The sequence below is a fragment of the Leopardus geoffroyi genome, chromosome C1 (assembly GCF_018350155.1).
Source record: "Leopardus geoffroyi isolate Oge1 chromosome C1, O.geoffroyi_Oge1_pat1.0, whole genome shotgun sequence".
Taxonomy (NCBI): Eukaryota; Metazoa; Chordata; class Mammalia; order Carnivora; family Felidae; genus Leopardus; species Leopardus geoffroyi.
Window position 1 is genome coordinate 11,376,917 of NC_059328.1, and position 21,856 is coordinate 11,398,772.

The following is a 21,856-nucleotide window of genomic DNA, read 5'->3' on the forward strand; positions in this document are numbered from 1 at the left end:
ATGGCAGTAGTCCTCCAGGCTGCCACCTGACCAGCCCGGGGGTTACATCGCTTGCCAAGCTTTGTGTGTGTTTGTTGTCACAGGTTTATTTTTGTAATCTTTTTTTTTTTTTTTTTTTAAGCAAGTAAGTAAACTATGCCCCAAACGTGGCACTTGAACTCACAACCCTGAGATCAAGGGTCGCACGCTTTACTGATTGAGCCAGCCAGGCACCCGTAATGATTTCTTAACTGGTTTTGTCTTTCGCAGGATCTCCTTTAACTTCCTACCTCCCCTTGTTTGGCATCCTGAGTTTTTCGGATATCTCTGTGGGAAATTTGGGAGTAAATGGGTTCAGCAGAAGGAGCTGTAAGAAGCGGCTGCATAGAGTGTAGGTCAGACAGATATTTCAGCATGGTCTGTGCACCAGCGCTTTGCCAGGATGATGAGGAGGGGGAATGTGTGTGTCGGGGCTCTCGGCCTTAAAGAACTTAACAGCCAGGTCAGGAGACAGGGAGTTTCCCACTTGAGGATTCAGATAATCCCTGTACCAGCTGGCACCTTTTCTCACCGTAATAGCTCTGTTTCTCAGATCGCACAGAGCACCGTGCGGGTATGGCTGAGTGGTCTTATGTGTCTTAATTCTGTGCAGTTCCCTCAGGCTGTAAGATAGGATGAGTTCCTAGAGTAGTAGAAGCCTCTGCTCAAGTAATACTTTCCTCCGTTTGTTCATCCACAATTATTTGAGCACATGCTAAGTTTCAATTGTCATTAAGAGTTTGTATCTTGAGGGGGCACCTGGGTGGTTCAGTCGGTTAAATGTCCAGCTCTTGACATCAGCTCAGGGTTTGATCTCAGGGTCGTGAGTTCAAGCCAGACATTGGGCTCCACACTGGACATGATGCCTACTTTAAAAAAAGAAGTTTGTATTTTGAGATGCATACATTCTTGGGAGAAGCAAATTTGCCGATTATTCGGTTTAAAAATGTCTGTTGAATGCTGTAGGCAGGGTACTTGTGCTGAGTGGGAGTTAAGACTCGCTGTAGCCTAATGGGGCTCCTGTGAGTGAGAGAGACAAATACCCAAGAGACTCTAATATTACCACACTCAACATTTATTGAGCCTCTATTGTATGCCAGGCAACATGTTAGGTGCTTAATATAAATCATCTTAATTTCAGTTAGTCCTCAGGAAATCCCTGTGAGCTGTGTTTGACTATTAACCCTATTTTGTAGGTAGGGAGGCTTAGACGTTGAGAGGTGGTGTCCCTCTTCACGTAGACAGGGTCACGAGGAGCAGGCTGTGGGTCCAGCCCCAGATCTGTTTGATGGCAGATTCCACAACAGCAAAAATCCGATGCGTGTTGGGTACACATCGAGACCACGTTCGCACCACGACTGGGTGCTCAGGCATGGCTTTGAACTGAGCTGTCTCCATGAGCAAGAGGTTGGGGCTTCAAGCTGAGGCTTGAGAGAAGGCAGGGGAGCAGTGAAAGGGACCCTTCTCGTGTCGGGCTTGCTTACTTTACATCAGTAAATAGCTTCTGTGGGGTAGAGTGAGGAGAGGGGAAGAAAAGAGGAAAGTTGCCTTCTCCAGTTTTCTCTTCCTTCACTTTTGCTGGGCCTTCTTGAATCTAACTTTCCTCTCGTGCCAAGAGCTTTCAGTGTCCATGAAGTGTAAGGTGCCTAATGAGTAATGCGAACAGGGAGTGTTGGAACTGAAAGAGAGGAAAACTCACTGGGTAAGGACAGTTTTGAGCTTGGTCTTAAAGTGTAAGTGGAAATCAGAGAAAGTTAAGGCAGGGGGCGCTCTGCAGGAGGGTCAGCGCGAGTACGAGGCAAAGGGAACAATGTCCTCCTGTCAAATTGGAGGGTTTTGAACAGTCAGAGTAGAAGTCTGATATTTGAGTCTGTTTGGGCTACTATAAAAATGCTGTCAACTGGGGGGCTTATAAACAACACAGATTTATTTCTCGTAGTTCTGGAGGCTGGGAAATCCACCGTGAAGATGCAGGCAGGTCCAACGTCTGCTGACCTGCTTCCTCGTTCACAGATGTTCTCTTCTGGCTGTGCCCTCACGTGGCAGGAAGGGGGAGGGAGCTGTCCGAGGTCTCCTGTGCAGGGGCACTCAGCCCATTCCTGAGACTTTCACCTTTGTGACCTAATCACCTCCCAAAGACCCCACCTCCTAATCCCATCGTGTTGAGGGTTTTAACATAGGTTTTAACATAGGAACTTTGCAGGGACACAGATACTCAGTCTTTTGCAGCAGGAAGTAGTTTGGCCAGGATGAGGTAGGTTGTGAAGCTGTGACAGTGTAGCTGGAGGCTAATCTTATTAAAGAGTAGAAGCCATGGAGGATTTGTGAGCAGAGGAATAAGTGATCTGAAGAAGACGATTATTTGAGGAAGACCCAAGATAGTTACAGATCTGGAGAATTCCATACCCCTCAGGGGCAGGACTATTTCCTTGCTTTAAATTATGCATCCACAGAGTGGTTTGGAAACCAGAGAAGTTGTCCATTAGCAAGGGGAATAGGGTGTGAGCTAGGCCGATTGCTATAGTTAGAAGAAGGAAGGTCAGAAATAGAAATTGCATAAAACTTACTCACAGGGTTGGAGCAGAGTTTGAGAATGGGGAGAAGGGTGAGGTGCCTGGGTGGCTCAGTCGGCTGAGCGCCCGACTTTAGCTCGGGTCATGATCTCATGGCTCGTGGGTTCGAGCCCTGTGTCAGGCTCTGTGCTGACAGCTCAGAGCCTGGAGCCTGCTTCCGATTCTGTGTCTCCCTCTCTCTCTGCCTGTCCCCTGCTTGTGGTCTGTCTCTCTCCCTCTCTCAAAAAGAAATAAACATTAAAAAAAAATAATAAAAACTTTAAAAATAAAAAAAAAGAGAGTGAGGGGAAGGCTAAAGGAAGAGGAGTCACGGGGGCTGTCTGGGCGGCTCAGTCAGTTGAGCATCCGACTTTAGTTCAGGTTATGAACTTGCAGTTCGTGGGTTCGAGCCCTGCATCGGGCTCTGTGCTGATGGCTCAGAGCCTGGAGCCTGCTTCGGATTCTGTGTTTCCCCCTCTCTCTGCCCCTCCCCTGCTCATGCTCTCTCTCAAAAACAAAATAAACATTAAAAAAAAAAAATTAAAAAAGAGGAGTCACGGGGTGCCTGGGTGGCTCAGTCGGTTAAGCGTCCGACTTCAGCCAGGTCACGATCTCGCGGTCCGTGAGTTCGAGCCCCACGTTGGGCTCTGGGCTGATGGCTCAGAGCCTGGAGCCTGCTTCTGATTCTGTGTCTCTGTCTCTCTCTGTCTCAAAAATAAATAAACGTTAAAAAAAATAATAATTAAAAAAAAAGAGGAGTCACAAGTGAACAGTGTTAAGTTTTATGTTGTAAGAAAGTAATTCCCTCGGTAAAGAGAGAAATCCAAAGTGAGAATTACTGGGGGAGAAAAGAGCTTTATAGCCCTGTTGGCTTTGAGATGGAAATGTTGAGCACACGGGCATGTAGGCCAGAATCTGTGAGAGAGATTAGGGCTGTAGGTGAAAACAGAGATGTGTCTGTGTCCTGTGCGGGCCTGCTCCAGCTGTGTGGGTGAATACACGTAGCCAGGAGAGAAAAGACCCTAAATGCCTTCTTCGTGAAAGGAAACAGAGTGTGATTGTTGGAGCATAGACGGGGAGTTCAGATTTAATTTTTTTTTTTTTTTTTTTTTTGAGAGATGGTAGGTTTTACATGGTAAATTATAAAGTCGCAACATTTGGAATAAAAATAATCTGATAAGATGTTTAGAGATACTTGACGAAGATTGACCTGAGTGTAAAGGAGTGCTTAACTGAGCACTTAACACATTTCCATCTGTAGATGTGGTTTGACTTTCTGGAAGTTCTCTCCAGGTAGTTTTGCTTTCTGTTGGTAAAGTTTTAAAACATCATCTCATGAAACGAATTTAACGAGACATTCAAACAAAATATTCTTTCTGTCACTATCAGGTTTCTACGCTGTGTTTCAGATACCAGTGTGGAACTGAAAGTTGAATGAAGCGTGGCAAGAACAGCTAAGGGCTAGACTAACCCAGGTGTGAATAATCGTACACAGACAAAAGCCTGGGGGACTACTTGCTTTCTGCCTTGTCCTCAGGCTGCAGTTTTTAATCTGCCCACAAACGTGGATTTCATTTTTATTATCTGATGTTTCCCTCTGCTTCCAGGTGCCCAGATGACTATTATGAGCCAAGCTTGTGCAGAAAGGTGTAATATAATGAGGCTGGTGGACCGTCGGTGGGCAGGGATTGCCAAAGGAGTGGGCACCCAGAAGATTATTGGAAGGGTACATCTAGGTGAGTAAAAGGCACTATGGAAGTCTTTTCAGGGTAGTGGGTGTTTCAAAATTTGTTTTGTGTAGGCATACCTGATCCAGCAAGCCTGATCCCCAGAAATGTTAAATCCTGTGTTCTGTCAGAGTTACACATGTACATGTTTTAATTTGTTACAAGAAATCAGTCCCTATGTACTTCTGTTTTCCTGCTCCTTCGAGACCGCTTTCAACTATGTTAGCTCATTTCTTGTGGTGCTCACCTCCGTATTTCAAAATAACATGTTTGTCGTGCTGTCACTGACATGTAAATACTGTGGAGAGCTGAGCCACCTAATTGAAGATGATTGCTTTTCTCTTTGTGTTGTTTGTCTTACAATTAGTAATTGTCTTCTTTTGGTCATCTGGTATTCTAAGTGTTCCTCAGTCCCCAAACACTTACCTAGTTGTGTAAATCTCCTTTATACAGTTCATCCTGTTGAAGATTCTTCTAGAGACTGGACCAGTGCTGTAGAGCTGCTTCACAGCTGTTGTTTTAGGATCTCTCTTGACTGGGTCCCAAAGGCTGCTTTCCTCTTGCTTTTATTTTTTTTTATTTATTTTTTATTTTTTTAACGTTTATTTATTTATTTATTTATTTTTTTTCAACGTTTATTTATTTTTGGGACAGAGAGAGACAGAGCATGAACGGGGGAGGGGCAGAGAGAGAGGGAGACACAGAATCGGAAACAGGCTCCAGGCTCTGAGCCATCAGCCCAGAGCCTGACACGGGGCTCGAACTCACGGACCGCGAGATTGTGACCTGGCTGAAGTCGGACGCTTAACCGACTGCGCCACCCAGGCGCCCCTCCTCTTGCTTTTAGATGGGATTATGTGAATCCTCTGTCTTGCTCTTTGTAATTTTGCTCCTCAGTTTATTGGAGGGTAGCTTCCAGAAAAAGAATATAAGGGAGGAAACCGAGTCCTTAAGTATCAGAATTTGTCATTGTTGTTGTTTTCCTATATTCTACCAGTCTGGCTAAGTGGGAAATCACTTTGTTTTCCACAGTTTTTGTCAGTGTTGCTGCGGAGAAGCTGGCTGCTGTCTCAGTTCTTGATCCTATATTTGAAAGGTTTCTTTTCCATTTCTGAAGCTTATAGAATCTTCTTTGACCTCAGTGTTGTGGAATTTCAAATTCACAGCGATGCACTTGGGTGTAGATCTGTCTTCATCCCCCGCATGGGGTACCTTTCACTTCCTCTCCCCCGCCCCCAGGATGTTTGTTACTCGGTGGGATAACGTCCTATCCTAGACTTGTCCTGTAGTTTCCTTTCTTTTCTGTTTCTTTCTTTCATGTGTCCTGGGTGTGGTGGGTGTTTGTGGGATTTCCTCAACATTGCCTTCCAACCTTTCTGTTACATTTTGTATTTGTTTGATGGTTTTCTCAGATATCTGGTGATCCTTGGCATCTGCTCATAGTGAAGACTGGGACACCAAAAGGCTGTTTGGAACATTACTTGGGTAGGCAGCCTTGGCGATATTTGGTGATCTGGAAGTTGGAAGGGGGGAAAGGGCTAGAGGCTCAGTAAACTTAAACTTAATCCCCCTGGGATTCAATCAGGTTCTTGTGTCTTTGTCTTTCTCCATGTGCACCTCTGTTTCACTCTCTTGAGAAAATAAACCTCTAGTCTATTGTTGGGGTGAAAGGAGATAGTCACCTGGCTGAGCAGAGGTCAAGAGGGAACCCCAAGGTCTAACTGTGCCTCCTACATAGACCTTCACCCAGTCTTGCTACTTTGGACTCAACCTCTACCCCTGCCTGCAGAGGTACTTGTTCATGAAACGCTTGGGGGTTCTGTGATGTTAATTGGCTTGCTTCCCAGTTTTCCTCACTGTCCTCTGCTTTCTGTTCCAGAATTACGTTTCAGTTGTCTCTTCTGTGTGTGTTTTTTAAATTATTCATTTATTTATTTATTTATATTTATTTTTTGCCCTTAGTGATTTGTACCTTAAAAAAGATAAACTTTTATTGTAATTTTTCAGGAGTAAATGGAGATAAATACATGTGCTCAGTCCTTCCTTTGTAACCAGAATTTTTTTTTCTTAATTCCTTAAATCCCTTTGAGACTCAACCACCAAGTAATCTCCTTCTGACCCTTTTCCCTTGCATTTTATTCTTGTAAAAGGTGGTTGTATAATGTATAGAATTTCATACTCTGTTTTAAGAAAAAATAACATGTTCTTAGTGTTACTATAATTTTTCATAAGCACCATGCAGATGCATGGGATTCTCTTATATGGGTTTAATGGTCAACTTTTAGGATAAATTTTTTCCCCAATATTTTGTTACTGTAATATGACAGTAGATTTTTGTGGGTTTTTTGGGTGCACATTTTAATTTTTTTTTCCTTACTAAAGATTCCTGTCAGTGAAACTACTGAGTCAAAGGTTATGAACACCTAAAGCCTCTTGATGTATTTCTAATTTGCACCAAAATGGCTTTTCCAGCACTTCGTCAGTATTCATCTTAATGTCCTTCTACAATCAAGTATTACTAATTTTTAGTCCCTTAATTTACAGATTTAAAAAGTGTGGGTTTTTTTATTGTAAGTTGCTCTTCTCTCATTGCAAGCGATCATTTCTACCCATTTTTCTCTTTTTTTGTTTTGTAATATAGTTGTCTGTTTATTAGAGTCTTTTGTTTCTTTTATTGATTTATATAGAATTAGGGTAGTTTAAATGCGTTACTGTCACGTACTTTCCTACACACAGTAGGACTGTAATACCACAAACTGGTTTGCTTCAGAGTCTGGGTTTGATTTTCCATGGTTTTAGGTAGGAAGATAATAGGATGAGGCAAAGTAAGTCTCAGTCCCTCGCGTCCTTCCTTGTGGATGGACAGCTCTTAGCATTTTGCAGCTTTGGCTACGACAGCAGGCCGAAAACCTATGACCATAAGGGAAATCTGAATAAAGGAGAGCTGTGTCGTGGGTAGGAAGACTCAGTGTGTCAAAGGTGAGGATCCTCCCACATTCATCAGCAGCAGTCATTGTGGTACCATCAAGATCTCAGTAGGTTTTTTGTGAGACCTGATGTGCTCATTTAAAATCAGCCCTTTATTGTAGGAATAGGCAAGATAACTCTGGAATGACTTCCCCTTCTAGATGTGAGGACCAAAGGACTAAAACAGAACAGACCTGTGCTTCCGTGAACCTTGGTAAATGACAGAGGACATCTTACAGAGCGGAGGGAAGGTTTCAGGAAATGATGCGAGGCCAGCTGGGTGTCCCTGTGGAAAAAATGAATTGGAAAACGGACCCTGCCTCACATCACACACAAATGTCAGTTCGGCGTGGGTTACAGACCTAGATGTTAAAAGCAGTATCAGAGCTTTTAGAAGAAAATATAGGAGAATATCTCGCATGCAGAAGGAGAGTTCCTTAAAAGTTAAGGAGATTATTTGGTAGATTGGGCCACATTACGATTAAGAATTTTTTATCAAAAGACATCATAAAAGATGTGAACAAATGCAAACTAGGAAAGAGTTTTTATAACAGTGACCAATAAAGGATTCGTTTTCAGAATATATACAGTGTGTGTGTATGCATGTGTCCGTCCTTCAATTCAGTGAGATGCTATAAAAAAACTACAGGAGCGGGGCGCCTGGGTGGCGCAGTCGGTTAAGCGTCCGACTTCAGCCAGGTCACGATCTCGCGGTCCGTGAGTTCGAGCCCCGCGTCAGGCTCTGGGCTGATGGCTCAGAGCCTGGAGCTTGTTTCCGATTCTGTGTCTCCCTCTCTCTCTGCCCCTCCCCCGTTCATGCTCTGTCTCTCTCTGTCCCAAAAATAAATAAAAAAAAACGTTGAGAAAAAAAAAAAAATTTATAAAAAAAACTACAGGAGCGATGCACTTGGGTGGCTAGGTTGAGTGTCCGACTTCGGCTCAGGTCATGATCTCGGGGATTGTGGTTTCGAGCTCCACGTCTGGCTCTGAGCTGTCAGCATGGAGCCTGGAGCCTGCTTTGGATTCTGTGTGTCTCTCTCTCTGCCCTTCCCCTGCTCATACTCTGTGTGTGTCTCTCTCTCAAAAATAAATAAACATTCAAAAATTTTAAAAAAATTAGAGGGGTATCTGAGTGGCCCAGTGTCCAACTTGGGCTCAGGTCACGATCTCATGGTTCATGAGTTTGAGCCCTGCTGACAGCTCAGAGCCTGGAGCCTGCTTTGTATTCTGTGCCTCCCTCTTTCTCTTCCCCCCTTCTCGAATTGTGCTCTGTCTCTCTCTCTCTGTCTGTCTGTCTCTCTCTCTCAAAAATAAACATTAAAAAAATTATAAAAAAAAAAATTACAGGGGCACCTAAGTGGCTCAGTTGGTTGAGGGTCCAACTTCAGCTTGAGTCATGATCTCAAAGTTTGTGGATTTGAGCCCCGCCTCGGGCACTGGACTGACAGCTCAGATCCTGGAGCCTGCTTCAGATTATGTGTCTCCCCCTCCTCCTCTCTCTCTCTCTCTCTCTCTGCCCCTCCCTTGCTTGTGCGCTCTCTCTCTCTTTCTCTCTCTCTCTCTCAAAAATAAATAGACATTTTTTAAAAATTACAGCAATGGGGGGCACCGGATAGCTCAGTCACTTAAGCGTTTGACTGCAGCTCAGGTCATGATCTCATGCTCCATGAGTTCAAGCCCCACATTGGGCTCTATGCTGACAGCTCAGAGCCTGGAGCCTGCTTCAGATTCTGTGTCTCCTCTCTCTGTCCCTCCCCTACTCACACTGTGTCTGTCTCTCAAAAAAATGAATAAATGTTAAAAAAAAAAATTACAGAAGCAATAGAACAGGCACTATTGAATAGGAAACCCAAATGGTTAAGAAATACATGAAAAGTTACTCATTATTAGTCAGGGAAATTTAGTAAGATTTTCAATCTAATAATACTAATTGTTGGTGAGATTGTGGAGCAGTAGGAACTCTGATACACTGCTAGAAACATTTTGGAAAAGAATTCAACATCCCCCAGCAAAGTTGAACCTAATATTCCCTAGAACCCTGTAATTCTGTTTTCTGTGGTATATATACCATTAGAGAAACTGAATACACACCAGGAGAATACTCAGGGCAGCATTGCTTATGGCCACAGAAATTGGAAGTGACCCAGAAAGTCCCAGAGCAGTAGAATAAATCAGTTGTGGTATATTAGACATTACAGTACACTAGGGATTTTTTTTTTTTTTTTAAGTTTTATTTATCTATTTTGAGAGAGAGAGCATAAGCAGGGGAGGGGGAGAGGGAGAGAGTGGAGCCTGATTCGGGGCTCAAATCCATGAACTGTGAGATCATGACCTGAGTAGAAACCAAGAGTCAGATGGTTAACCGACTGAGCTACCCAGGCACCCCTAAGTTTGTTTTTGAGAGAGAAAGACAGAGAATCCCAAGCAGGCCCACCCCAGTTACCACAGAGCCCCGATGCGGGGCTCAAACTCATGAACGGCGAGATGATAACCTGAGCCAAAGTCCAGAGTCAGACGCTTAACCAGCTTATCCACCCAGGTGCCCTAAAGGATAATTAAAAATGAAAGAAATAGTTACATGTGCAGGGATCGATCTCAAAATACTTCTATTTTTTATTTTCTTAATTAACTTTTTTTAATGTTTATTTTTGAGGGGGGGGGAAGGGGCAGAAAGAGAGAGGGAGACCCAGAATCTGAAGCAGGCTCCTGGTTCTGAGCTGTCAGCACAGAGCCTGATGTGGGGCTCGAACTCAGAACCGCGAGATCATGACCTGAGCCGATGTTGGACGCTTAACCAAGTTACCCAGGCACCCCTCAAAATATTTGAGTAAAAGATTAGTGAGTGATAATTCAAAAACACAAAACTAAATAGTATGTCACTTAGAAATCATACAAGACTGGGGGCACCTGTGGCTCTGTTGGTTAAGTGTCTTACTTTGGCTCAGGTCATGATCTCGTAGTTCATGAGTTCAAGCCCCACATAGGGCTCTGTGCTGACAGCTCGGAGCCTGAAGCCTGCTTTGGATTCTGTGTCTCCGGCTCTCTCTGCCCTTCCCCCGCTCATGCTCTGTCTCTCTCTCAAAAATAAACATTAAAAAAATTTTTTTAAAAATTGTACAAGACTCGGGGCGCCTGGCTGACTCGGTTAAGCGTCCGACTTCAGCTGAGGTCATGATCTCACAGTCCATGAGTTCGAGCCCCGTGTCGGGCACTGTGCTGACAGCTTGGAGCCTGAAGCCTGCTTTGGATTCTGTATCTCCGGCTCTCTCTGCCCTTCCCCCCGCTCATGCTCTGTCTCTCTCTCAAAAATAAGCATTAAGAAGATTTTTTTAAAAATCATACAAGACTCGGGGCACCTGGGTGACTCAGTTGCTTAAGGTCCAACTTCAGCTCAGGTCACAATCTCGCAGCCCATGAGTTCAAGCCCCATGTTGGGCTCTGTGCTGACAGCTCAGAGCCTGGAGCCTGCTTCGGATTCTGTGTCTCCCTCTCTCTCTGCCCTTCCCCCACTGATGCTCTGTCTCTCTCACTCTCAAAAATGAATAAATGTTAAAGAAAAACTAAAAAATCATACAAGACTCGTAAGAATCATTTAAAAAGCTAAGAATGATTGATACAAAAGCCAGGATAGTCGGGAGGGTTGGAGAAGACACGAAGCTATGAGCAGTAGAACATAAGGAACCTCTGAGTTTTGTGTTTCCTAACCGGGGAAATAAATGCATAGGTGTTTGTGTTATTCTGCTTTATTTATTTTTTATTTTTCTTACATTTATTCACTTATTCTTGAGAGACAGAGCACAAGTGGGGGAGAGGCAGAGAGAGAGAGAGGGAGACACAGAATGTGAAACAGGCTCCAGGTTCTAAGCTGTCAGCACAGAGCCCGATGTGGGGCTCGAACCCATGAACTAGGAGATTGTGACCTGAGCTGACGCCGGACACTCAACCGACTGAGCCACCCAGGTGCCCCCTTCATTGACTTTTAAACTGGTCATTGGGTTCACTGGATTTCCATACTTAACTCACTTGTTTCATGCTTTGCCTTGGCTTTGACTGATTGCAAGAAGCAAGGCACAGAATGCAATCTTTCCAAAGATTGCATGAGGCTTTTGAAGCAAAAATCCGCAATCCCTTCTCTTAATATGCTTCAGCTCAGGTTCAAATTGAAGGAGATTTCCTGGCGTGCTCTTTCTCTATACTTGAGGAACAGCCTATGGACATGCTTCTGGGACTGGACATGCTGAAACGGCATCAGGTAATTAAGTGCTTCACTATCTTTCCGCACTGACGTTTTGTATGTTACATGGGTATGATTGCATCATTTCTCTTGGTTATATATACTAGAAAACTGAGAAAACATGGCTTTTGGGACTTGGAAAGGTCCCTAATTAAGGATGTCATCATACGTGGTTTGAAACGATTTATCAGTAGAAATAGAATCTCTTCTTGTGAAATCTCTCTCAATCTGTTAAATCCCGCCATCTGTTTGAGAGTATAATGGGCAACTTGGTTCTCTTGTGTTACTTTTAGTTTCTGATTAGAACTCAGGTAAGTTTTGATGGGTTTGTAGCGGGATCTAGAAAACACATGATGATGTTACTGCTAGTATAAGTTTAGTAAATCCTTCACAGCTTGTCAGTGCTTAAAGAAGAAGGTGGAGATAAGATGCGGACAGTGGAAATGTTTGTTTAGTATGGGGAGGATGAGTGGTAACTATGTTCATTTACAATATTTGTATTTCCACTCTGAAATCTAATAATTTGTTTAAAGATAAACTCTTCTGATTGAAGAAGCAATTAGTGTCCACTGGGCGATAAAATTTTCCCAGCAAGGTTTTGTATCTAGGCAATATTTAAAAAAAAATTTTTTTTTAACGTTTATTCATTTTTTGATAGAGACAGAGCGTGAGTGGGGGAGGGACAGAGAGAGAAGGAAACACAGAATCTGAAGCAGGCTCCAGGCTCTGAGCTGTCAGCACAGAGCCCGACGCGGGGCTCGAACTCCCGGACCACGAGATCATGACCTGAGCCGAAGTCGGGCGCCCAACCGACTGAGCCACCCAGGCGCCCCCATATCTAGACAATATTTTTATGTCACTAATACTGGTTTTTTTTTTTAATGTTTATTTATTTTGAGAGAGAGAGAAAGAGAGCAGGAGCGGGAAAGGGCAGAGAGGGAGAAAGAATCCTAAGTAGGCTCCACACTGTCAGTGCAGAGCACAACTCAGGGCTTCATCGCATGAACCATGAGATCATGACCTGAACTGAAATCAAGAATCGGACGTTTAACGGACTGAGCCACCCAGGTACCCCCATGTTATTAATACTCGTTCTAATACCGAAATCCTATAAAACATATATTGCATTAATATTCTAATCAAGGTGCAGAATTTTAAGTAGAAGGGGTGAGTGAATGCATGTATTAATAAAACCTAATTTATTAACTTGTCACTCTCTCCCCATTTTTTAGTCATGATATCAACCAGTAGTCTTCAGCTTTACAGATAGAAAACATATACGTGTGTACTGTCCTATGTTAAATAATCAGAAAAATACACAGAAAAGGAGGGTAGTTATAAGTACGAAATAAAGATTGCCTTGGGGTGCCTGCGTGGCTCCGTTGGTTAAGCGTCCAACTTCAGCTCAGGTCGTGATCTCACAGTTTGTGCGTTCTGTGCTGACAGCTCAGAGCCTGGAGCTTTCTTCAGAGTTGGTGTCTCCCTCTCTCTGTATTAAAAAAAATAAGAAGAGGGCGCCTGGGTGGCGCAATCGGTTAAGCGTCCGACTTCAGCCAGGTCACGATCTCGCGGTCCGTGAGTTCGAGCCCCGCGTCGGGCTCTGGGCTGATGGCTCAGAGCCTGGAGCCTGTTTCAGGTTCTGTGTCTCCCTCTCTCTCTGCCCCTCCCCCGTTCATGCTCTGTCTCTCTCTGTCCCAAAAATAAATAAACGTTGAAAAAAAAAAAAAAAAAGAAGAAGAAAAAAAGATAAAGATTGCCTTGCCCATATACCACTTTTGAGATGATTGGTACTTTGTGCAGTAAGCACAATGTAAAGAGTAATGTGAGTGTATAAATGGTATGTCTCATTTTTTTAAGAAAAAATCATCTCTGTATTTCTAAAAAGTGGGGCTGCTGATTATCCTTGGCATTTTTCCCAATTTTGTCCAGTGGATGTGTATTACATTTAAATTCAGAAATGAACAGAGGTTGGGTTGGACAAATAGTATCAAACTACATCCTATAAAGATGATTCTCCTATAAGCTTTTTTTTTTGATTCTGCTATAAACTTTAAATGTTTTAAAAAATACTTAAATATTAGGGGCACCTGTGTGGCTCAGTCTTTTGAGCTTCTGACCCGACTTCAGCTCAGGTCATGATCTCCTGGTTTGTGAGTTTGCGTCCTGCATCAGGCTCTGTGCCGACAGCTCAGAACCTGGAGCCTGTTTCGGATTCTGTCTGTCTCTCTCTGTCTCTCTCTGCCCCTCTCCTGCTCACTCGCTCACTCTCTTTCTCTCTAAAAAATAAACGAACATTAAAAAAATACTTAAATAAAACTTAAATATTTAAATTCAGGATAACTTTTCTGCATGGTGTTTTATCCGCTATCATCCGTCTTTGGTTTCTTCCTTCTAAGTGTTCCATCGACCTCAAGAAAAACGTGCTCGTGATCGGCACGACAGGCTCACAGACCACCTTCCTGCCCGAGGGAGAGTTACCAGAGTGTGCCCGATTGGCATATGGGGCGGGGCGAGAGGATGTGCGGCCAGAAGAGATTGCAGACCAAGAATTAGCAGAAGCTCTTCAGAAATCCGTAGAGGATGCAGGTATTTGCAGTGGCCATGCTCTGGGATAACTTGCTCATTGTTGTCAGTAAGCCGGGGAGGTTGGAGCTTGAGAGGGTTTGGGGACCTTTTCAGTTCTTAATCCATGTCATCGTGCTGTCACGGGTGTGTTCCTTGTCCTCTCTCAATACGGTAAAGAAAAACTCGGTGTTTCAACAGATCCATTGCTGTGTGCTAGGTACCTTCGGCAGTTACTTGCTTAAGCACATTTTGGTAGGCTTCCTAAAAAATCTTGTTTCCTTTTTCCTAACACAAATTCTTGCAGTAAGCAGACATTTCCTTTTAGTTCTGCAGTTTCCCTGAACGTTTATTTTCCTTTTCTCAGGCCCGCTTCCTTTGAAGGATAGCATTGTCGTCCTGACTAAGCAGTCCTGACCTTTCTAATTAATATCTACTGAAAGCGCTGCTACCAGAGACAGAGGAACCAACAATAAGGAGCATAATTGAACACTAATCAGAATACAGGGTTTATGCTATTAATGAGATTGCATAGTGTGTTCTTGGGCCAAATTAGAACCGTCTGCAAACCCCTGACACGGGGATTCCTAATTCACTTCTTTGTGAGTCTCAGTTGTCTTGGTTTAAGTCTAAAGACCCAGCCAAGTTTTCTTGGGTAAGATGGAAGGACACATTCTCGATGAGATCCTGCCTCCATGTGATCATTTTCCCCATCTGTTCTAAAACCGTGACTGTGGGATGCATTTTCTAGAAACTGAAGAGAATTAACTTTTAAGTTGGGGTTATTTTCAAGTCTTGAGCTATATTCATCAGTGACTAATACCACATGTTGTGTTTTCTGATACAGTAAAATGTATTAGAGCTACAAGTTCAGGGAATAGCTTTCTCCTAAAGACATAAAAGATAGGAGCTTATTAAAAAAAAGAAAAAGGCAGCCAGATTTTGCCAGTGTTTTTATGGAGAACACCCAAGGTGTAGCCCTGAGCCTCTTTAAATTAAAATGGGTGTGGGTAGCAGATGGACTTTTCCAAGCTGGCTGTGTTCATAGTCTGCTCCTTGACACCTTTTGGCACCTTTGAGTTTTACATACAAAATACAGCCTTGGTTGTAGGAAGGGGAATATTCTGAACAGTCATGGAATTAATAGTTTTAAGCTTCCCTGCAAGGCAAGCTTGCCTGAGTTTGACATACCCACTTAGAAGGTTTTACCTGTTTTTAGTAACTTGTCAGTTGAGTCATTATTTTGGGTATTAATAAAATGAGGATGTATTACCATCTTGTGAAATGTCTATTTTCCCCCTACAATGTGGTGTTTTTATTTGAGAAGCACTGGCTGATGATAGCAATGCTTTCTAACCTACTAACAGTTACCCTCTACGGGTAATTACCTTCTTGTAATAAAAAGTTAAGGAGATGAAAATAGAAACCACAGGTGTTTTCAGGCATAGTGAACAGAATGTGGCAATTCAAACGATTACAAGGAGGGGCTCCTGGGTGGCTTAGTTCGCAGAGCGTGCAGCTCCTAATCTCGGGGTCGAGAGTCTAGCCCTTCGTTGGGCGTAGAGATTACTTTAAAAACATAAAAAAATAAGATAAAAAAATAAAAATAGTTTTCAGAAAAGGATTAAAAGGAAGTGGGTTTTTTGCCCAGAGGATGATATTTTTTTTAGTGACGATACATGGCTTGTGCTAATTTTTAACAATATTTAAATAGTGAATGAGTTCTACATCAGGTCTGTCTTGTTTGGAACGCTGACTTCCCAGTATCTTCAAAATCAAAACTCTGGACATAGTAGGTGAAAGTATTTTTGCCAAAAACTGTTCCTTTGGTGGATACCTTATACCATAGTATCTTTTATCTTTTCTATCAGCAGAAAAATAAGTCAGGACAGGAGCTATATCTGATACATTTTCTAAACACTGACTAGAAGAGAAGTTAAGCCAGGACGATCCAGTTTCATTTGTTTTTCTCCCAAAAATAAATGTCAACTGAGAAAGAAATTGGGAAAGTGACTGTCACAAGTGTTCGCTCACCTTGAAGATTGCCATAGCTTGTAATCCCATCCATGGGTCTGCTGTTTCCACCTGTCTCACACGTCTGCCCATGAGTTCCATGTGTGTGGGTGTGTGAGATGAATTCCTTTCCAAGTTCTATTGAAGATCTGTTGAAGTTGACACGTTGTTCTATGTATTGTGAGAGAATTAAAGCAACCAAACTACAGAAGCGTTCCCCAACTTTGACTCTACCAGTTCCTGATTATAAAGACGGCAGAGGAATGGAGACAATAACCCTGCATGCTGTGTGGTTTGCGTTGTTAACCCAAGTTTGCTTGTCTGTTTCCTAATTCAAACAGAGCGTCAGAAGCCATGATGCATGTAGTGTGTGTGTGCTGCAGCTGGAGTGGGCCCCAGACCAGGTATTTATAGACGCCACGTTCAGCCTTCCATCCAGTTATCGTCTGTGCTCTGAAAGTCTCTGTGTCCGCCGCAGTTTTGGAACTTAGCTTCTGCCATCCATGTCACCTCGTCTAATCTGGTTACAACCAGCCTGTGTATACATCCGTATGTTGGCAAGCGTACACATCGAAGTATAGTTTCCTATTTATAGTTTCATCAACTGTTGTGGAACAGTCCAAGGAGGGGAGGGAGATCCCAGTAAAAGCCAGGTCCATCTGGCCATTGTGAATAGAGCAAATCAAGAATATCAGCCCCACAGCATGTTGTTGTTGAAGATCACTACACCGTTAGGGGTTCCGTGAGCCTGTTTCTTCTGGAAAACTGGAAGTTCCTTTTTCATATCCCTGCACACAACTGCCTAGAGTGGTAGAAGGGCACTTCTACCTGAAAGAAATTTTCATTCCGCTGCAGACCAAATCGAGGCTTCGGCCAGGTAAACTTGTCTGGAGGCACAGGTTCAATAACGTGGGCAGCGCTGGGGTTTAATTCTCCCTGAAACGGGAGTTAAGACTTGACTCTTCTCTCCCGAGCCTCGCAGAGTCTCCCCGGGAGACACTCTGCTCCCATCTCCCTGGAGTGTAAATTTGGGAGACGGCAGCCTGAGTTTACTGGCTGATTTATCAAGAGGAAAAAAGGCAACTCCCAGCCTCGGGCTTTATACGGGGTTGCAGGCTGGTTGTGATTAGATACTTAGCACTTAATTTCTTCGTTTTTTTCTTTTTCCTTAGAAAGATGGGGTAAAAGTAGGCACAGTTTAATTATTCTTAATATCCACTGTTCTCATCCCCTTCTCCTCTCCTGTAGTACTGAGCCTGTCCCCTACGGTCAGCACTTAGGCCAGTGAAGTCTCAGCCCTTGGAGGACTGTGTGCTGCTTTCTTAGCACAAAACACACACTGAGGCCACGTTCTCCTTGACCTGACACAGTGATTGTAACTGGCGTGCCAGTGCCCGAAGGCCATCATCACATGCCCCGTGCTACTTAACTTGGATATTTGACTGTGATGCATCTTTTCTGTTCTCATTAACTCACAACTGAACCTCTTTCAGAGTCGGCCTTAGAGATTGATAAATAAAACTAATAACTGTGTTTCTAGACACTAATGGATATAATTTACACTGAAGCAAATGCTGTTTTCCTGTTGACCTCTAAACTATATTGTTTGACCAGAAGTCAGTAACTTCCCAACAGAGTCAGTGCTTTATCTCGTGCTGTTAACCGGTGTTGGATTAGAATGATTTAGAGCCATTTGAATCTGGATTGCTTCCTGACTTAAGATCAAGCCCCCCACAATGGATGGCAGTCAACACGAAGCATTTGAGTCTGAGAAGCATCTGCCTGAGAGATTGCATCGTGAAGTAGTTTTTGCTGCCACCCGTTGGCATTTAATTAACAATCTTCTAGTCACTGCATAGAGGTCAGTGTTCGTATCGGTGGCAAAAGGAGAGTTGGAATTGATGTTTAATGGCTTCGTGAGGTGGTGTTTGAGCCTGCCACCCTTGAGTGCCCAGTCAGTTGTATTGAGTCTAACTGGTCATTGCCTGTCTGAAAACTATTATGAACCATCCGCCTTTGCTGCCAGGACCCTACCCCCTTTCCCTGCCCTAAAAGACTTCAGTGTCCTCACTTAGTTGTACTATGTTAATGTGATAAAGTAACTGATAAACCTTTCTAAGGTCGCCGCATTTGGCAAGGTGATGATTGGATCTAATCTGTGTGCTCTTTACCTTTATTTTTGTGCTTTGAGTCCTTGCTCAGACAGCTATCTCATGATTTGGATCATGGGAGTTTGGATAGAAATGAATTAAATAGAATATTTGTTTCTCTGTCTCCTAGAGAATCCCGAGCATATTCTCCTTTCTCTTTATAATTCCCCCTCTGTTCCAGATATAACTGGTTTTAGTCTTGTCGTTTGAAACGCTAAAAGTGCATTGATGTGAGAATCGCTCTAGTGCAGAGATCCTCAAAATCTGTAACATGCTTCAGAACCACCTGAGGAGCTTTTTGAAAGTGCAGACCCATGGGTTTACTCCCAGCGATGGTGCCCCAGAGTGTGCATGCTTAGCAAACAGGATTTCAGGGCAAGTGATAGAACACACTCGGAGAAACTCTTCTAAGAGGGTCGGACCCATGGAGAATAAAGATACATGAGTGTCCTTCAGTCTTGAGCACTAACGCAGCCATTATGTGGATGTTTATTAATGGTACTTAAAGAAAAATACTGAATTACAGTGTATATGTTTTGTTAAGAACGTGCCTATCTCTTATTCTGATGCTGTGATGTTGAATTGTCTACCCCAGTGAGAATGGTTCTTGTATAAGTATCAGTATAAGACAAACCCAAGTTTAAGGACCTGATTTTGTTCTGTCCTGTTGAGATTTGTATCATCTGAGAAGTGATTGGCCTTTGTAACCTGCTAAGTAATCTCTTTTCCTTTCCCTTTTGTTCCATGTAGAGAAAAGTGGTAAAGAAACTACCTCACTGGGAATGTCATCCTTACCAACTTCAGATGGATTTAACCATCCAGCCCATCCTTCAGGACAGAGTCCTGAGATTGGTAATCCTATGAGTCTTGCTCACTCTGTCTCTGCTTCAGGCTGCCCTGTCGAGCCCAGTGACCCTGACAGCATTGAACCTAAAGCTCTAAAGGCTTTGAAGGCTTCCGCCGAATTCCAGATAACCTCTGAAAAGAAAGAACATCTTCCTCCACAGGATCTTTCTGATTGTGCTTCTTCAGCAGACAGCGCTCCAGCCATGCCTCTGCAGAATTCATCCGAAGAAGCCATTGTTGCAGAGAATATGGCGAAATCTGCTGAAAGAAGCACCCAGGGCCTCAGATCTCCTCTCCACACAAGACAGCAAGCTAGTTTATCTGTCACGACTACTAGTGTGCAAGAACCACCGGGGTTTCTAGGTGAAAAGGGTTGGCATCCAGAAAGTCAGAACCCGAGTCAAGGGAATGGCCTTCAGCAGCACAAAGAACCAGGGAATGAACAGCATGAGGTTGTACAACAGAATGCTCTACGTGACCAAGAACAGGAACATCTCTGTAACACAGAGGACTTTGAACTTCTTGGAGAAAGGCAACAGAATCCACAAAGAAGTGTTGATTTAGAAGCTACAGTGAAAGAAGACAGGCTGCAGCAGAATGTGGACCTTCCAGGTACAGAGGAAAATATTCTACCTTCAGGATGCTTTGGCTGCCCCCATTCAGAAACACTCATGGAAGTGGATACAGTTGAAGAGTCCCTAGTGGCTGTGCCTAACTCAGCGGATGGTCAGAATGCCAATGTCAAGAACATCGGTGCACCCGATCTCACCTTAGATAATCCCCTGATGGAAGTAGAAACATCAAAATGTAACCCTTCATCCGAAATTTTGAGTAATTCAATTTGCACTCAGGATTTACAACTCCCAGACAATAACGTTGAAATGTCTGGAACAAATAAAGAAGATGGGGATTGCTCCCCGTCTTTAAGTCTCTGTAGCAGTTGTCAGCCTTCTGTGGAGTCAGCAGAGGAATCCTGCTCATCTCTAACAGCAGCCTTGAAGGAACTCCATGAACTTTTGGTCATTAGTAGTAAACCAGCTTCAGAAAATACATCTGAAGAAGTTATCTGTCAATCAGAAATGGTAACTGAGGGCCAAACAGGTGTGAAGGACCTTTCTGAAAGATGGACCCAAAGTGAGCATGTTCTAGTTACCCGGAACGAAGAGCGTTCACAAGTCTCCTTTCATCAGACCATAACTGTATCGGTGAGGGCAGAAAAGCTAACAGACACTTCAAATGGTGCTGGAGTAGAAGATGTAGAAAATATTAATGTCAGGGATCCAGGTGATGGCCTAGTAACTGATAAGGAAAGTGTCCCCGAGTCTAGGGAATCTGAGAACAAGGGCAGTTCTGACGCTCTAGCCTCAGCAAAAACGTCTAATCAATTACACTGCACCTTAGGTGTAGAAATCTCACCCAAACTTTCAGCAGGTGAGGAGGATGGTGTCAGTCCCACTTCTGAGCAAACGAAGTCCTGGTCCAGTTTCACGTTGGTTGAAGATCTGGGTCAGGGCGCACAGAATCCGGTGACAGACAGGCCTGAGACACGACAGGATGTCTGTCCTGAAGCTGCAGGGCCACTTGTTGACTGTGAACCGCCCACCAGCCACCCATCATCAAGTCCCTCCATTCTTCCACCACTGGTTTTTCCTGCTGCAGACATTGACCGGATTCTCCGTGCCGGCTTCACTTTGCAGGAAGCTCTTGGGGCTTTGCATCGAGTTGGTGGAAATGCAGACCTTGCCCTTCTTGTTTTGCTCGCAAAGAACATTGTAGTTCCTACATAACCAAGGAAAAGTGGGCTAAACCATCCTCCATTCCCTTAAAAAAAAAAAAAAAAAAGCTATAGACACACATCTCTCTCTCTCTCTCTCTCTCTCTCTCTCTCTTTCACTCACCACGTACACAGTATATGTAGAAACCTGCAAGCAGAATGTTGAGCCAGATTTTTTTTAAAGATTTTTTTCGGCCAAAGTAACTTATCTCTTGTCTGATGAATTTGTCTATTCTATTTGTTAAAATTTGGGCCTTTTAAATGTATTGGCAGTATGTGCATACAAAAGCTTTTTATTATCAAGATGATGTATTCTGGAATAAAATTGATGGTTTTGTGTATAGCATACCATTTTAGAATGAGAGTGAGTGCTTTAAAAAGCAGAAGCCATGAGAAACCCTACCACCCATGCAGCTGAAAGCAGATCACCTTCCCACTTCGGCTGTGTCTGTGCTGTAGGCAGGGTATGGCTTGTTGGCTCAATTGTCCATTTACAAACTTGATCACATGGTGTGGTGTTTGGAATGACACTTAGTGCTCTGTGTATTGGTGGTGCATCAGTTATAAGAGGAAGTTGAAGAATAATTGAGTGATCTCTCCTAGAGTGGTATGTTTTTATTTGTGTGGTTAGGATTTGGCAGTTTTATGGGGCGAGTTGGGAGGATTTAAAACTTGGGCTGCTCTGTACGCGACAGGCTGCTGCATGGATTGCCAAGTATTTTGGGGTGGGGGGGAATCAACATCAGAATGGAACGTGGTGCTACCCAGATAGAAAAGGGAAAAGCGTGTAATTCTGTTTGCAAGTGTTTGGTGATGTTTCAAGGACTGGGAGTGAAAAATCATGGCCTAAACGCTGGAATTTACTAGAGAGTGGGTTTGCGAGCATCTTACTGATCTCACCTCAACCCTTAGTGACCAACACTGAACTTCTGCTAAGGGGTTGATTTGCCTGCAGTTCATTTCCTTTCTAAGCTCATCTACTGGGAAGTGCTTCCAAAGCTCAGTGTGAGCCG

At 43.5% G+C, this 21,856-nt stretch overlaps 1 protein-coding gene across 8 annotated transcripts in view; it reads left to right on the forward strand.

The window, feature by feature from the left end:
- LOC123597231 (protein DDI1 homolog 2) overlaps positions 1–21,191 on the forward strand; it is a 40,056-nt gene extending 18,865 nt beyond the window's left edge. For 2 of the 8 annotated variants that reach the window (XM_045475754.1, XM_045475755.1), the window contains 4 exons: positions 4,178–4,306; positions 11,413–11,516; positions 13,895–14,084; positions 18,974–21,191. In XM_045475754.1, coding sequence (XP_045331710.1) covers positions 4,178–4,306; positions 11,413–11,516; positions 13,895–14,084; positions 18,974–20,856 — 2,306 coding nt within the window. In that variant the 3' untranslated portion in view covers positions 20,857–21,191. The other 6 variants (XM_045475761.1, XM_045475762.1, XM_045475758.1 and 3 more) reach the window with 6 other exon arrangements.
- Positions 21,192–21,856: the final 665 nt, after the last annotated feature.